The sequence below is a fragment of the Anomaloglossus baeobatrachus genome, chromosome 2 (assembly GCF_048569485.1).
Source record: "Anomaloglossus baeobatrachus isolate aAnoBae1 chromosome 2, aAnoBae1.hap1, whole genome shotgun sequence".
Classification (NCBI taxonomy): domain Eukaryota; kingdom Metazoa; phylum Chordata; class Amphibia; order Anura; family Aromobatidae; genus Anomaloglossus; species Anomaloglossus baeobatrachus.
Window position 1 is genome coordinate 429114385 of NC_134354.1, and position 17316 is coordinate 429131700.

Sequence of the window (17316 nt, forward strand, 5' to 3'; positions counted from 1 at the left end):
GTCCGTGGAGATACCGTGGCATCTTCCGGACCGTCCAGACCTGCTCTCGCAAGGTCCTTTTTTCCACCCGAATTCTGCGGCACTCAAATTGACGGTGTGGCTCTTGAGTCCTGGATTTTGACGGCTTCTGGTATTTCTCCTGAGGTCATCTCCACTATGACTCGAGCCCGTAAGTCTTCCTCCGTCAAGATCTATCACAGGACTTGGAAAATTTTCCTGTCCTGGTGTCGCTCTTCTGGCCATTCTCCTTGGCCATTTTCGTTGCCGACCCTTCTGTCTTTTTTACAGTCCGGTCTGCAGCTAGGACTGTCCCTCAACTCTCTCAAGGGACAAGTCTCAGCTCTATCAGTGCTGTTCCAGCGGCGTCTCGCCCAGCTGGCTCAGATCCGCACCTTCATGCAAGGTGCGTCTCACATCATTCCGCCTTATCGGCGGCCCTTGGATCCCTGGGACCTTAACTTGGTCCTCACGGTATTGCAGAAACCCCCCTTTGAGCCTGTTAGGGAGGTTTCTTTGTATCGTCTTTCTCAAAAGGTGGCCTTTCTAGTTGCCATAACTTCTCTCAGGAGAGTCTCTGATTTGGCTGCGCTCTCCTCGGAGTCACCTTTTTTGGTTTTTCACCAAGACAAGGTAGTTCTCCATCCGACCCCGGACTTTCTTCCTAAGGTGGTCTCTCCCTTCCACCTTAACCAGGATATTTCCTTGCCTTTCTTCTGTCCGGCCCCTGTTCATCGCTTTGAGAAAGCGCTGCATACTCTAGATCTGGTGCGTGCTCTCCGGATTTATGTGGCTCGCACCGCTGCGCTTAGGCGGTACACCTCTCTTTTTGTGCTAACCACAGTGCGGCGCAAGGGTCTCTCTGCCTCTAAGCCGACCTTGGCCCGTTGGATTAGATCGACTATTTCGGACGCCTACCAGAGTACTCAGGTGCCTCCCCCGCCGGGGATCAAAGCACACTCGACCAGAGCTGTTGGTGCCTCTTGGGCTTTTAGGCACCAGGCTACGGCTCAACAAGTCTGTCAGGCTGCCACTTGGACTAGCCTGCATACCTTTTCGAAGCCCTACCAAGTGCATGCTCATGCTTCGGCAGATGCGAGCTTGGGCAGACGCATCCTTCAGGCGGCTGTCGCCCACTTGTGAAGTTAGGCTCCGCCTACTTCTTAGTTTTTTCTGTTTATTCCCACCCAGGGACAGCTTTGGAACGTCCCATGGTTTGGGTCTCCCAAAGGAACGATGAAGAAAAAGAGAATTTTGTTACTTACCGTAAATTCTTTTTCTTATAGTTCCGTATTGAGAGACCCAGCTCCCTCCCTGTTGCCTGTTGGCAATTTTCTTGTTTCGTGTGTTATCACCGGCTGTTGTCGTGGACAGAGTCTCCGGTTGTTCCGGTTCTTACTCTGTTCTACTTGTGGGTGGCTATTCTCCTTCAGCTTTTGCACTAAACTGGCTAGGACTGGCTACCAGGGGGTGTTTAAGCTCAGAGGGAGGAGCTACACTTTTGAGTGTAGTACTTTGTGTGTCCTCCGGAGGCAGAAGCTAAACACCTATGGTCTGGGTCTCCCAATACGGAACTATAAGAAAAAGAATTTACGGTAAGTAACAAAATTCTCTTTTTTTGTCTCATCTGACCAGAGAACATTCTTCCAAAACGTTTTAGGCTTTCTCAGGTAAGTTTTGCCAAACTCCTGCCAGGCTTTTTTATGTCTCGGGGTATGAAGTGGGGTCTTCCTGGGTATCCTACCATATAGTCCCTTTTCATTCAGACGCCGAATGATAGTACGGGTTGACACTGTTGTACCCTCGGACTGCAGGACAGCTTGAACTTGTTTGGATGTTAGTCGAGGTTCTTTATCCACCATCCGCACAATTTTGCGTTGAAATCTCTCGTCAATTTTTCTTTTCCTTCCTCATCTAGGGAGGTTGGCCACAGTGCCATGGGCTTTAAACTTCTTGATGACACTGCGCACCATAGACACAGGAACTTTCAGGTCTTTGGAGATGGACTTGTAGCCTTGAGATTGCTCATACTTCCTCACAATTTGGATTCTCAAGTCCTCAGACAGTTCTTTGGTCTTCTTTCTTTTCTCCATGCTCAATGTGGTACACACAAGGACACAGGACAGAGGTTGAGTCAACTTTAATCCATGTCAACTGGCTGCAAGTGTGATTAAGTTATTGCCAACACCTGTTAGGTGCCACAGGTAAGTTACAGGTGCTGTTAATTACACAAATTAGAGAAGCATCACATGATTTTTCAAACCGTGCCAATTTTTTGTCCACCCCCTTTTTTATGTTTGGTGTAGAATTATATCCAATTTGGCTTTATGACAATTATTTTTTTTCTTTTTTCATTGAAGACAAATTAAATGAAGATAATAATACCAAAGAATTTGTGATTTCAATCCTTTTCAAGAAGAAACTGAGTATTGTCTGACAGAATTGCAGGGGTGCCAATGCTTTTGGCCAACACTGTATATACAGCATGTTAGAATGCTGTATATAAGAGCCCGGTGGTGGTGGCCGCAGCTTATAGGCCAAACAAGTGGTGACAGGTTCCCTTTAAGGAGCACTGCAGTTCTTTATCTGCTAGCTGATATCTCTGACATTTGGAATTAGATGTACCATCATGGGTGGTTTGTTTTTTTGTTTTTGTTTTTTCTTTTTAATAGCTTTTATTTGTCTTAAAGATTTCAGGCAATATACAAAAGACAACATTCATATAATGAATAGAGGTTTGAGTTAATATAAATATGTATAGAGCGGTGTTGGATTTTCAATGATGGAGCAGTGTCATTTTTTTTTTATCAGCACCACTTGTAGCTAAGCGCAGGACATGAAGTATTTCTAAATCTTAGCACAGATAAAGGAGATTGAAAACTGTTCAAGATGAGCTACAATAAGTGACTATTAACCCCTTCACGACCGCGGGCAGTTAAGTTGCGTCTTATTTTAGCGTGACTTGACCAGGGACGTAACTTTACTGCCTAAAGTTCATTTGATTGCCGTGGCCATAGCAACGGCTTTCCAATGATATTCCCTGCTGTTTCTTACAGCAGGGTACCTTGCTTGACCCCAGGGGGGGGTGGCATCGCCACCCCCCATCGACGATCGATGTGATTGGCTGTTCAAATCTTAACTGCCAACCACATCGTTCGCACTAATTACGGCAAAAATAATGCCTGAATTAGTGCGATACTATGAGATCCGGCTATGAGATGCCGTGGCACCTGCAGCAGATCATAGCTGGACCTCAAACATGTCGCCCCCAGCCCCCGCAGCACTGATTGGAGCAATCGTGCTATGACGCGCAATCGCTCCAATCAGTGTGCAGTGGGGAGGTCTGATCTGCAGGTGGCCGCCCTCCCCAAGCCTGTGCTGGTCTGGGGAACCTCCCCCAACATATCTGCAGCGTGTACTGGCTGGTACTTGTGGTACCATGCCACCGCTGCTGCTGCCGCCGCTGCTGATGTCGCTGCTCCTGCTCCACGTGAGTACTGTGCTCACCTTGCAGCCCGTGCGTGCTCCCGTGATGCTCCCTGCGCGCTCCCGTGATGCCCCCTGCGATCTGCCCCTCACGCCCCGATCTGCCCCTCCCTCTCTGCTCTCCCCCTCCCTCTCTGCTCTCCCCCTCTGCTCTCCGCCTCCCCCTCTGCTCTCCGCCTCCCCCTCTGCTCTCCGCCTCCCCCTCTGCTCTCCGCCTCCCCCTCTGCTCTCCGCCTCCCCCTCTGCTCTCCGCCTCCCCCTCTGCTCTCCGCCTCCCCCTCTGCTCTCCGCCTCCCCCTCTGCTCTCCGCCTCCCCCTCTGCTCTCCGCCTCCCCCTCTGCTCTCCGCCTCCCCCTCTGCTCTCCGCCTCCCCCTCTGCTCTCCGCCTCCCCCTCTGCTCTCCGCCTCCCCCTCTGCTCTCCGCCTCCCCCTCTGCTCTCCCCCCAACGTCCTCTTACCTGTCTTCACCGGGTCGTCCGAGGTCTTCACTGGCCCGATCACATCTGCCTCCATCGCTGGGTGCTTTCTGGGTATTCTGCAGAGCTGTCCAACGTCCTGCCTGCTGCTCCTGTAAAGCTGTCTATTTCGCTTGCCTACTGTTCCTCCTGCAGTTCTTCTGGTCAGTGATCCTCCTGCTAATCCTCTGGGTACTGTGAGTATAACTTTTTTTTTTTCTTTCTGTATCCCCTGTCCATTTTTACACCTCGTTCGTCCGTGCGTCCCGCTGAGCGCTGATCAGGGATGCAGATAACGTATCTGCATCCCAGCTCAATTTTTGGCGTGACTTATTTTTTTCCGTATCCCCGACGCTTTTTGTATCGCATTTGTCCGTGCGTCCCGCCAAGCGCTGATCAGGGATGCACATAATGTATCTGCATCCATGGTCAATTTTTGTCTTGACTTTTTTTCCGTATCCCTGACACTTTTTGTATCGCATCTGTCCGTGCGTCCCGCCGAGCGCTGATCAGAGATGCACATAACGGATCGGTATCCCTGCTCAATTTTTGGCGTGACTTTTTTTTTTTTTTCTCATATCCCCAACGCTTTTTGTATCTCATCCGACCATGCCTCCTGCAGAGGCCGATCAGTGCACCGCGTCTGTGCATTTGAAAAGCCAAATGGTGCTCCTTCTCTTCTGAGCCCCGCCATGCGCCCAAACAATTACTTTCCACCACATATGAGGTATCTGTGTGCTCAGGAAAAATTGCACAATACTTTTTATGGCGCAGTTTTTCCTGGTACCGTTGTAAAAAAAAAAAAAAAACAAAACCTACCTGATTGATGCAAAAATTTTGTGGTTAAAAAAAAAAAAAAAAAAAAAATTCACGGTTTAACGTTATCAACTTCTGTGGAGCCCTTGGGGGTAGAAGGGGCTCACCAAACATCTAGATAAATTACTTGAGGGGTCTAGTTCCAAAATGGGATTTTGTGGGGGAGCTCCACTGTTTAGGCACCATAGGGGGTCTCCAAACGTGACATGGCGTCCGCTAATGAGTGCAGCTAATTTTGCACTCAAAAATTCAAATGGCGCTCCTTCCCTTCCGAGCTCTGCCGTGCGCCCAAACAATTGATTTTTACCACATATGGGGTATCAGCGTGCTCAGGAGAAAATGCACAATAAATTGTAGGGTGCACTTTCTCTTTTCTCCCTTGTGTTAAAAAGTAAAATTTTCATTTTTTCCTTCCACATTGCTTTGGTTCCTGTGAAGCACCTAAAGGGTTAATAAACTGCTTGGATGTGGTTTTGAGCAGTGTGAGGGGTGCAAATTTTAGAATGGGGTCACTTTTGGGTATTTTCTGTCACCTAGGCCTCTGATGTGGTCCCTAAAAAAAATTATTTTGTAAATTTTGTTGGAAAAATGAGAAATTGCTGATGAACTTTGACCCCTTCTAACTTCCTAACGAAAAAAAAATTTGTTTCGAAAATTGCGCTGATGTAAAGTAGACAAGTGGGAAATGTTATTTAGTAACTATTTTGTGTGACCTATCTCTCAGATTTATGGGCATAAATTTTCAAAGTTTGAAAATTGCGAAATTTACACAAAATTTCCTAAATTTTCACAAATAAACGCAAAAATCATCGGCCTAATTTTACCACTGACATGAAGTACAATATGTCACGAAAAAACAATGTCAGAATCGCCAGGATCCGTTGAAGCGTTCCAGAGTTATAACCTGTCAAAGTGACACTGGTCAGAATTGCAAAAAATGGCCCGGTCACTAGGGTGTTTTAGTGGCCGGGGGTGAAGGGGTTAAAGGGAGCTGAATATGAAGAAAACCTTCCCAAATGCAAAGCATCACAAAATGCAGTGTGTAGCATCATGCATGGTCCTACAAGAAAAACGTAGGTGAACCTCCTACAGGACCTGCCTCTCCTCATTCAGATATTAGTATTTTTATCTAGTATGTGTTGCCAAAATCAGGGATGTCTCCAAAACACAGAACGGATGTCAGTCTTTCAATTCTAGTTTTTTCTCTAGAAGTTCCAGTCCTGGCTTTGTCATAAAAATACTGATGTGTGAATGATGCCTTAATGTGACAATTGTGACACCGCATATTTGCATTATTATTCGGAAGTGATTTATTTTCCTAATTTGTTTCAGTACCCCGGAACAGGAACAATTGATGTTGATGTGGCTTAGCTGGATGATCAAAGAAGAAGCTTACTTTGAAAGGTAGGTGGGCCTTTGTGGGGGAACAAAAGTTGGATGTAAATGTATTGTAGGTAGAATTGTTGATTTTTGAGTGTAATAAGTGATCGTTAATTTTTTCTACCTTGTCGTTTACAGTACAGCTGGTGTGTCTGCCTCATTTGGAGAAATGCTGCTGTTAGTCGCCATGTATTTCCATAGCAATCAGCTGAGCGCCATCATTGACTTGGTCTGTTCCACTTTGGGAATGAAGGTACATAATACATTGCTACATCTCCAGAATGTAGGCAGGGTGCTTGCTTCATTTCCTACTTTTATACTCTAATGCTGTGTGGCGTAAGTGCATAGAGGACAATATGCTTAGATTTTGATTCTGTAGAATAATCCTGGGAATATGTCTGGGATATAATTGCTGGAGCAATGTCCTGGACCTCTTCCTGCATGGTGTTAGGCTGGTTTATCTCTTGGCTGTCTTCTTAGGCTACATGCGCACGCTGCAGCTTTTTCTGCAACCAAAACTGCAGCCAAACTGCAACCAAAACAGCACCTTGTTAGAGAGCCTGGAAAAACACCGCTTGTAATGTAGGTGCGTTTTTGATGCATTGTTTGTGACAAATGTTGACAAAAACGCTAGAAGAATGAACATGCTGCTTCTTTTTGTGTCACAAACTTTTGACAAAACGCTGACAAATAAACTGCAACGTGCGCACAGAAAATCTGACTTCTCATAGACTTTGCTGGGAAGTCAGATGTCAGAAAGTTCTAACCACAAAACTGCACCAAAAAAACGCGACAAAACGCAGCGTGCACATGTAGCCTAAGGCTATGTGCGCACGCTGCGTTTTTTTGACGCTGCGTTTTTGGCCGATAAAAACGCACCCGCGTCGAAAAAACGCGTCAAAAAGCGTATGCGTTTTTACCGCGATTTGGTGCGTTTTTGGCTGCGGTTTTCTGCGTTTTTGATCTCTGCGTTTTGCTGCATTTTTCCAATGCATTGCATGGGCGGAAAACGCAGAAAAACGCAGGAAAGAATTGACATGTCCATTTTTTTTTTTCAAGCTCAAAAACGCAGCTTAAAAAAAAAGTTGTGTGCGGACAGCAAAAATGAAAACTCAGACTCTGCTGGGGAAGCAAAGTCATGCAGTTTTGAGGCCAAAAACGCACCTGAAAAACGCGCAAAAACGCACTGTGTGCACATAGCCTAAGATGTCCACATTTACTAAACTGAAACTGTGTAGACTATGAAAGAAAAAGGTGTAGAAGTCTGAATGTCCACATGCTAGTGGTTATATGTGGTGAGAAATGGGAGGAGGTTATAGCAGGATATACTTCATTAGTCAATCAGTCATAAGTGTCCTCAAACTAAATTCCCCCGCCTCCACCCTCATTGACTTTATCAAGCTCCCGCTTGGCTAACTGGCTTATTCTGTAGTGATACGGGGAGAGGAGTTTTCACTACATATCTAATTCTGATTTGCTTTTCAGCAGGAAAGTATGGCGACTATTATTTTGGATACCTTTTTGTCAGATTTAGTAAAATTCTTTAATTTTCCTATTGATTTTCTTTTGTTTTAGTACTCAAACACTAATTGTGGATATTCAGACAGAAGGTTGTAAAATATAACTCATGTTATTCTTTTCCAGATTGTCATCAAACCAAGTTCTCTTAGTAGAATGAAGACCATTTTCACTCAGGAGATATTTACCGAGCAGGTGAAATATTGTCACTACATTAACATTGCCGCTCCTGTGCCCTAAAAATTAATTGACTCCTGTGTTTCTTGCCGTCTTGGTTTCTTTCTTCTCTTTGTCTCCTTTTTTCTTTTAACTTCCATTTGATTGCAAATAAAAAGCACAGAAAATGTTTCTAGCCATATTGAGGACATTGTAAAATGGATAAGATGTCAGAATGGGCAGACACTTGGCAAATGAGATTTAATGTTGATAAATGTAAAGTAATGCACCTAGGACGGAGTAATCCTATAACTGCATATACATTAAATGGAAGTAAACTCGGGACTACAGAACAGGAGAAGGACTTGGGTATTCTCATTACAAATAGGCTGAGCAGAAGCACTCAATGTCAGACAGCAGCTGCTAAAGCAAACAAGATTTTAGGGTGTATAAAAAGAGAGATTAGATCCAGTGATCCCAACGTATTGTTACCCCTCTATAAATCACTTGTAAGGCCACATCTGGAATATGGGATCCAGTTTTGGGTTTCATATTTAAACAGGATATTTAGAAGTTAGTCGCTTCAAAGGTGGGTAACTAGACTACTACAAGGAATGGAAGACCTCCCATATGATGAAAGATTGGAAAAGATGGGGTTGTTTAGCTCAGAAAAAAGACAGTTTTTTAACATTTTTTCAAAAACACTACTTGTAGCGTTTTTGAGCTGCGTCCAAATACTGCAAGTCGCTGGATCCTGACTATACTGCATGCGAACGCTGGCATGCTGATAGACAGGATCCTGCTTGGCCAGAAACCAGCCTGGTGTGATCAGTCTCTCTCTCTTTCTCTCCTCTCCTCTCTCTTCTCTCTCCCCCTCTCTCTTTCTCCTCTCCTCTCTCTCCCCCTCTCTCTTTCTCCTCTCCTCTCTCTCCTCTCTCTCCTCTCTCTCCTCTCTCCTCTCTCTCCTCTCTCCTCTCTCTCCTCTCTCTCCTCTCTCTCCTCTCTCTCCTCTCCTCTCTCTCCTCTCTCTCCTCTCTCTCCTCTCTCTCCTCTCTCTCCTCTCTCTCCTCTCTGTCCTCTCTGTCCTCTCTGTCCTCTCTGTCCTCTCTCTCCTCTCTCTCCTCTCTCTCCTCTCTCTCCTCTCTCTCCTCTCTCTCCTCTCTCTCCTCTCTCTCCTCTCTCGCTCCTCTCTCGCTCCTCTCTCGCTCCTCTCTCGCTCCTCTCTCGCTCCTCTCTCGCTCCTCTCGCGCTCCTCTCGCGCTCCTCTCGCGCTCCTCTCGCGCTCCTCTCGCGCTCCTCTCGCGCTCCTCTCGCGCTCCTCTCGCGCTCCTCTCTCGCTCCTCTCTCGTTCTCTGTGTCTCTCTCTCTCTCTCTCCCCCCTCTCTCTCTCTCTCTCCCCTCCCTCTCTCTCTCCCCTCCCTCTCTCTCTCTCCCCCCTCCCTCTCTCTCCCCTCCTTCTCTCTCTCTCCCCCTCCCTCCTTCTCTCTCTCTCTCTCTCTCTCTCTCTCTCTCTCCTCTCTCTCTCTCTCTCTCCTCTCCTCTCTCTCTCTCCCCTCTCCCCTCCCTCTCTCTCTCCCCCCCTCCCTCTCCCTCTCTCTCTCCCCCCTCCCTCTCTCTCTCTCTCTCCCCCCCTCCCTCTCTATCTCTCTCTCCCCCCTCCCTCTCTACCCCCCTCTCTCTCCCCCCACTCACTCACACTCTCTCCCCTGTCCTTTGCCGCCATCTGCGTCTGAATTTCCAGTCTGTCACGTTCAGTTCCCCTCACAACCCAATCACATGACTCCAATGCCCGCCCATAAACTTCAAGTGACAGTGTCCTGTAAAATAACACATGCGTTTGCATGCGTTTTTCTTTGCAAAAACACAATCTGCTTTTGCAGCAAAAAAACGTTTGAGGCATGTGTAGGTTGCTTTCCCACTACGTTTTTTTTAGCATGCGTCATGAACGTTTTTTGCTGCAAAAGCGGATCCTGTTTTTGCAGAGAAAAACGCATGCAAGCGCATGTTATTTTGCAGGATCCTGTCACTTTAAGTTTATGGGCGGGCATTGGAGTCATGAGATCGGGAGTGAGGGGAACTGAACGTTAGACTGGGAGCCGGCATCTGACAGCTGTGGTAAGCTGTAACCAAGGTAAATATCGGTAACTAAGTGAAGTGCTTTGCTTGAATACCCGATATATTTACCTTGGTTACGAGCGTCCTCAGCTGCTAGGAGCCAGCTCCCTGCACACGTAACCAAGGTAAACATCGGGTAATTAAGAAGCGCTTTGCTTGGTTACCCGATATTTACCTTGGTTACGAGCGTTCGCCGCTCTCAGGCGGGGGAGGGAGAGAGAGGGAGGGGGAGAGAGACTAATCACGACAGGCTGGTTTCTGGGCATGCTCAGTAGAGCAAGCAGGATCTTGTCTATCAGCATGCCAGCGTTCACATGCGTTTGCGTGCTGTTTAGTCAGGATCCAGCGATTTGCAGTATTTGGACGCAGCTCAAAAACTCTACAAGTAGCGTTTTTGAAAAAAATTAAACTGCAAGTCGCTGGATCCTCACTATAACGCACACAAACGCAGGTGAACGCATGTTGACGCGAGTCCATTGCAAATGCATTGAAATGAAAACGCATTTGCACTGGATCCGTTTTTGCGTTTAAAAAAAACGTTCATGACGCATGTTAAAATGAAATGGAGGTAGTGAAATCACTCTAATCCATCACTGACCTATTGCCAGTTCATTGTATTGTAAATAAACGTAGTGTGAAAGCAGCCTTACAGTTAGAGCAGTCAGACTGTGGAATGCCCTACCACAAGAGGTAGTAATGGCAGATACTAGAACAGCTTTTAAAAAAGTGCTGGATGATTTCCTCAGTACACATTATCGGTTATAGATTATTTAGTGATAAAATGTATAATTTGTGGAGGAAGGTTGAACTTGATGGACCTAGTGCTTCTTTTCAAATTATGTAGCAACTTTTTTTTTTTTCTTTTCCTTTGATTGTGTTTTGCATTCAGGTTGTCACAGCCATGCAGTTCGGGTCCCTGTTACAAGCAATCTGAGTGCTAACATTACTGGTTTTCTACCTATCCACTGTATATATCAGCTACTGAGAAGTCGGGCTTTCACCAAGCACAAAGTGTCAATAAAGGTAAGCTCCTCTGAGTAAACACAGACCAGCAGAGGTGCTTGATCTGTAGGAAACTGAACAGGTGATTTATTTTTTCTTTTGTTACATTATGCCATTCCCTACCGTTGGACATTTTTAATGCTGATTCAGTGGAGTATATTTGTGTGATACTTTGCTGGCAAGAGACACTTATGACAGCTCTTATGAGGCTCTTCTTACAGTCTGCTAATGACATTATGCAGCTTGTTCAGACGCCTCTACATGCAGGAATGCACGACCTGACTGTGACTTCAGCTGAGAAGTCCATGTGAGAGCTTGGCTTGCTCTTGACAAGTATATTAACACATTTTTTCCAGTGATTACAGTGCTGGCCAAAAGTATTGGCACCCCTGAAATTCTGTCAGATAATACTCAGTTTCTTCTTGAAAATAATTGCAATCACAAATTCTTTGGTATTATTATCTTCATTTATTTTGCTTGCAATGAAAAAACACAAAAGAGAATGAAACAAAAATCAAATCATTGATTATTTCACACAAAACTCCAAAAATGGGCCAAACAAAAGTATTGGCACCCTTAGCCTAATACTTGGTTTGCACAACCTTTAGCCAAATAACTGCAAACAACCGCTTCCGGTAACCATCAATGAGTTTCTTACAATGCTCTGCTGGAATTTTAGACCATTCTTCTTTGGCAAACTGCTCCAGGTCCTGAGATGTGAAGGGTGCCTTCTCCAAACTGCCATTTTAAGATCTCTCCACAGGTGTTCTATAGGTTTCAGGTTTGGACTCATTGCTGGCCACTTTTGTAGTCTCCCAGTGTTTTCTATCAAACTATTTTCTAGTGCTTTTTGAAGTGTGTTTTGGGTCATTGTCCTGCTGGAAGACCCATGACCTCTGAGGAAGACCGAGCTTTCTCCACACTGGGCCCTACGTTATGCTGCAAAATTGGTTGGTAGTCTTCAGACTTCATAATGTCATGCACACGGTCAAGCAGTCCAGTGCCAGAGGCAGCAAAGCAACCCCAAAACATCAGGGAACCTCCGCCATGTTTGACTGTAGGGACAGTGTTCTTTTCTTTCAATGCCTACTTTTTTTTTTTTTTCCTGTATACTCTATGTTGATGGCTTTTCCCAAAAGCTCTACTTTTGTCTCATCTGACCAGAGAACATTTTTCCAAAACGTTTTAGGCTTTCTCAGGTAAGTTTTTCCCAAACTCCAGCCTGGCTTTTTCTTCATCGTTCCTTATGGGAGACCCAGACCATGGTGTATAGCTTCTGCCTCCGGAGGACACACAAAGTACTACACTAAAAAGTGTAGCTCCTCCCTCCTAGCATATACACCCCCTGGATGACCAAATCTAGCCAGTTCAATGCTTTGTGTTCAGGAGGCACACATCCAACATTCACGCATTCTCATCTGATTTTCATTTTAAAGAGTTTGAAGAAAAGCGGGTCCAAGCCTGACTCCCGGCATGTCCCTTCTCACCCCACTGTGTCGGCGGTGTTGTTAAGGGTTGATTTCAAGGCTGGAGCCTTACATGCCGCGCTCCTTCACCATCCCTCGGGCTCTGGCTTGAAGTGGGAGCCAGCACGGTTTCTCACTGCTTTGCAGGAGACCGGTCTTCATCCGCAGCCCTTTCAGGACCCTGCCGAACGGAGCACTCATCCCTCAGGGACCTGGCCCTGCGTCTCACAAGCTAAGTATTGAGACGTTATTGTCAGGGGGGTCCCTTGTACTTTAATGTTGGGGAGAGTGTGTTTTGTACTATTTGTGACATTTCCGGCCGGTTCTCCGGTTTTCACCAGAGAACCGCGCCGAGGGTGCCTGAGCGCCGGCCGCGTTCTAAAATTTAGGCCCCGGCTTCGGCTGCGGCCTAGTTTCGTTTTCACTGCCCCTGCATGTCAGTCATGCAGAGGGACAGTGCGGCGCCGCCCACCGACCGTTCAGCTCAGGGGAGGACACTCCTCTCTGAGGAGATGTTTCCCTCCCCTGTATATCCCTTGGCCCTCCGGTTCCCGCTCTTGGGCTATGTCCCGCCCCCCCCTCCTCACTCCGGCGCCATTTTATCAGCGTTCTCACACTGATCGGCGCTGGCTGCTGCATCTCTGCAATCTGTCTGGGGGTCCGAGCTGTGGAATCCAGAGGGCACATAAAACGGTCTGGTAAGCCACAACCTCTGGTTGTGGACTTTATTATACACTCTCTGGGGGTCATTCTGAAGGAGTGTATTCTTTACTGCAGAGCCTCCACTTCAGCAGCATGTCTCACACTAGGAGCAAGGCTGTACTCAATATGCACTGCATGTAAGCTCGTACTGCCTGAACCGAGCACATACCCTCATTGTGATGCCTGCTCTAACATCGTGGTGCCTCAGCCTGGAGTCCTCCCCAGTGGTCCCGCCGGCTGCTCCGGCCCCGGTGGCTGAACCCCCGGCTTGGGTTGAAGTGTTTTCTAAATCTATCTCCCAGTCCTTCGCCGACTCCATAGGACAGCTGTCCCGGACTCTGCTGACCATGCATCAGCCCCCTTCTCAGGGTGCCTCTGCTGCTTCGGCTCGCTCTGCAGAGCTCACAGAGGATTCTTCATCTGCTCCCAGACCCCGTCCTCCTAAGAGGAGATGCAGGGACCCCTCTCCTTCCTCGTCCCGTGACTCCGATTCACGAGTCGACCCGCAGGACTAGGAGGATATCTTTACTGGGGGCTCGGACGCTACCTCCATGTGCCCCATTGATCTGACCGAGGGTGACGCAGATGTGAGTGACTTGATTGCGTCCATTAATTCTGTACTGGACCTCAATCCGCCAGCATCAGAGGAGCAACCCTCTCTGGCAGAAAAGCACCAGTTTACCTTGCCTAAGAGAACAAGGAGTGTGTTCTTTAACCACTCCAGTTTTCAAGCCACTGTGTCCAAGCCCAGAGCCTGTCCTGACAAACGCTTTCCAAAGCGTGGTTCTGACGACCGTTATCCTTTTCCACCAGAGGTGGTCAAGGAGTGGGCTCACTCACCAAAGGTAGACCCTCCGGTGTCTAGACTCTCAGCCCGGACAGTTGTATCTGTGGCTGATGGCACCTCATTTAAGGATCCCACTGACCGCCAGGTTGACCTCCTGGCCAAGTCTGTGTATGAGGCGGCAGGGGCCTCGTTCTCCCCATCCTTTGCAGCAGTGTGGGCTCTCAAAGCCATCTCTGCTTCCCTAGAGGAGATGCATTCCCCCACTAGGGACTCTATGCCTGAATTGGTTGCCTTAACTTCCCAGGCTTCAGCCTTTTCAGCCTACGCCATGTCTGCCATGCTGGAGGCCTCTCACCGCACTGCGGTGGTCTCCGCTAATTCCCTCGATATCCGCAGGATCTTGTGGCTTCGACAGTGGAGGGCAGATGCTTCCTCAAAGAAGTACCTTGCTGGGCTCCCATTTGCTGGGTCCAGGCTGTTCGGTGAACAACTGGATGAAATAATTAAGGAGGCTACTGGCGGGAAGAGTACTTCCTTGCCGCAGACTAAAACCAGGAAACCTGTCCAGGGCAGGAACCAGTCGAGGTTTCGTTCCTTTCGTTCCTCTAACTGGTCGTCCTCTAAGCCCTCGGCCTCGTCCACTAACTCAGCCAAGGACCAGAAGCCTTCCTGGCGCAAGAAGCCGTGTCCACAAAAGTCCACAGGAGCTGGTGCCACCAAGGCAGCCTCCTCTTGACTATCTGGCCGAGCCAGCAACGTCCTTGGTCGGTGGCAGGCTCTCCCACTTTGGCGACGTGTGGTTTCAACACGTCTCCGATCAGTGGGTGCGGGATATCATCTCCCACGGCTACAGGATAGAATCCTCTTCCAGCCCGCCAAACAGATTTTTTCTGTCAACTCCCCCCTGCTCCAAGGCCGCCGCCTTCTCTCAGGCCGTGGCATCCTTGCAGGCCAGCGGAGTGATTGTACCGGTTCCCGCCAGGGAACGGTTCAGAGGTTTTTACTCAAATCTCTTCCTAGTCCCCAAAAAGGACGGTTCCTTCCGGCCCATCCTGGATCTCCAGCTTCTCAACAAGCATGTTCAGGTGCGGCACTTTCGCATGGAGTCTCTGCGATCAGTCATTGCCTCAATGACCCAAGGAGATTTCCTGGCATCCATCGACATCAGAGATGCCTATCTGCATGTGCCAATTGCAGTTTCACACCAGCGTTGGCTACGTTTTGCAGTCGGAGAGGAACATTTCCAATTCGTGGCTCTCCCCTTCGGGTTAGCCACGGCCCCTCGAGTATTTACCAAGGTCATGGCAGCAGTGGTTGCGGTTCTGCACCTCCAGGTGTTGGCAGTGACTCCTTACCTGGACGACCTTCTTGTCAAGGCTTCATCCAGCGCAGACTGTCAGCGGAGTGTCTCGCTCACTCTCGCCACTCTTGTCCAATTCGGGTGGCTTGTCAATCTGCCCAAGTCCACTTTGACCCCGACCCAAGAACTCACGTACCTAGGGATGCAATTCGAGACTCTGCCGGCACTTGTCAAGCTGCCCTTAGTCAAACCGCAGTCCCTCCATCTGGCGGTGCGCTCTCTGTTGAGGCCCCGCCGTCATTCCATCAGGTACCTCATGCAGGTGCTGGGTCAGATGGTGGCGTCAATGGAAGCGGTTCCCTTTGCCCAGTTCCATCTGGGTCCTCTGCAGCTGGACATTCTCCGCTGCTGGGACAAGCGGATTTCTTCCTTGCACAGGTTGGTGGCTCTGTCGCCACAGACCAGGAGCTCTCTTCAGTGGTGGCTTCGGCCCCTCTCTCTGTCTCAGGGACGCTCCTTTCTGGCCCCGTCCTGGGTGATCCTCACCACGGATGCCAGTCTAACCGGCTGGGGAGCAGTATTTCTCCACCACCGAGCACAGGGCACTTGGACTCCGTCCGAATCAACCCTCTCGATCAATGTGCTGGAAATCAGAGCTGTGCTCTTAGCTCTCGTAGCCTTTCACCACCTGTTGGCGGGCAAGCACATTCGAGTCCAGTCAGACATGGCATCCCGGCACAACAACAAGGTCCCGGTTTACGTGGCTCGCTCCCACGATCCTCAGGCCTTTGCAGCGGACGCGCTGGTTCAGGATTGGTCCCAGTTCCGTCTGTCTTACGTGTTTCCCCCTCTAGTTCTCTTGCCCAGAGTCCTGCGCAAGATCAGAATGGAGGGTCGTTGGGTCATACTCATTACTCCAGACTGGCCCAGGCGAGCTTGGTACCCAGACCTGCTCCGTCTGTCCGTAGAGGTGCCGTGGCATCTCCCGGACCGTCCAGACCTTCTCTCACAAGGTCCGTTTTTCCGCCAGAATTCTGCGGCTCTCAGATTGACGGCGTGGCTCTTGAGTCCTGGATCTTGACGACTTCTGGCATTCCTCCTGAAGTCATCTCCACTATGACTCAGGCTCGGAAGTCTTCCTCGGCAAAAATTTACCACAGGACTTGGAGAATTTTCCTGTCCTGGTGTCGTTCTTCCGGCCACGCCCCTTGGCCTTTTGCCCTGCCGACCCTTCTGTCCTTCCTACAGTCTGGTCTGCGGCTAGGACTATCCCTCAATTCCCTCAAAGGACAGGTCTCGGCCCTGTCAGTGTTGTTCCAGCGGCGTATCGCCCGGCTGGCTCAGCTGCGCACCTTCATGCAGGGCGCATCTCACATCATTCCGCCTTACCGGCGACCTCTGGATCCCTGGGACCTTAATCTGGTCCTCACAGCCTTGCAGAAACCCCCTTTTGAGCCACTTAGGGAGGTTTCTTTGTCTCTTCTTTCGCAGAAAGTGGTCTTTCTAGTGGCCATAACTTCCCTCAGGAGAGTCTCTGATGTGGCTGCGCTCTCCTCGTAGTCACCTTTTTGGTTTTTCACTAAGATAAGGTGGTTCTTCGTCCGTCTCTGGACTTTCTTCCTAAGGTGGTATCTCCTTTCCACCTTAACCAGGATATTTCCCTGCCTTCCTTTTGTCCGGCTCCTGTTCATTGCTTTGAAAAAGCGTTGCATACTCTGGATCTGGTGTGGGCGCTCCGGATCTATGTGTCTCGCACCGCTGCTCTTAGGCGGTGCACCTCTCTCTTTGTGCTGACCACTGGTCAGCGTAAGGGCCTCTCGGCTTCTAAGCCGACCCTGGCTCGCTGGATTAGGTTGGCCATTTCCAATGCCTACCAGTGTTCTCAAGTGCCTCCCCCGCCGGGGATCAAGGGACACTCGACCAGAGCTGTCGGTGCCTCTTGGGCTTTCAGGCACCAGGCTACAGCTCAGCAGGTCTGTCAGGCTGCCACTTGGTCTAGTCTGCATACCTTTTCGAAGCACTACCAAGTGCATGCTCATGCTTCGGCAGATGCGAGCTTGGGCAGGCGCATCCTTCAGGCGGCTGTCGCCCACTTGTGAAGTTAGGTTTCGCCTACTTCTCAGTTTTCTGTTTATT

At 48.7% G+C, this 17316-nt stretch overlaps 1 protein-coding gene across 1 annotated transcript in view; it reads left to right on the plus strand.

Annotated features, from left to right (window-relative positions):
* Positions 1–17316, plus strand: part of INTS2 (integrator complex subunit 2) — a 213802-nt gene that overhangs the window by 89841 nt on the left and 106645 nt on the right. The window contains exons 10-13 of the mRNA XM_075336236.1: positions 6087–6158; positions 6273–6387; positions 7779–7857; positions 10813–10946. Of these exons, the coding sequence (XP_075192351.1) occupies positions 6087–6158; positions 6273–6387; positions 7779–7857; positions 10813–10946 (400 nt within the window). The remainder of the gene's footprint in view (positions 1–6086; positions 6159–6272; positions 6388–7778; positions 7858–10812; positions 10947–17316) is intronic.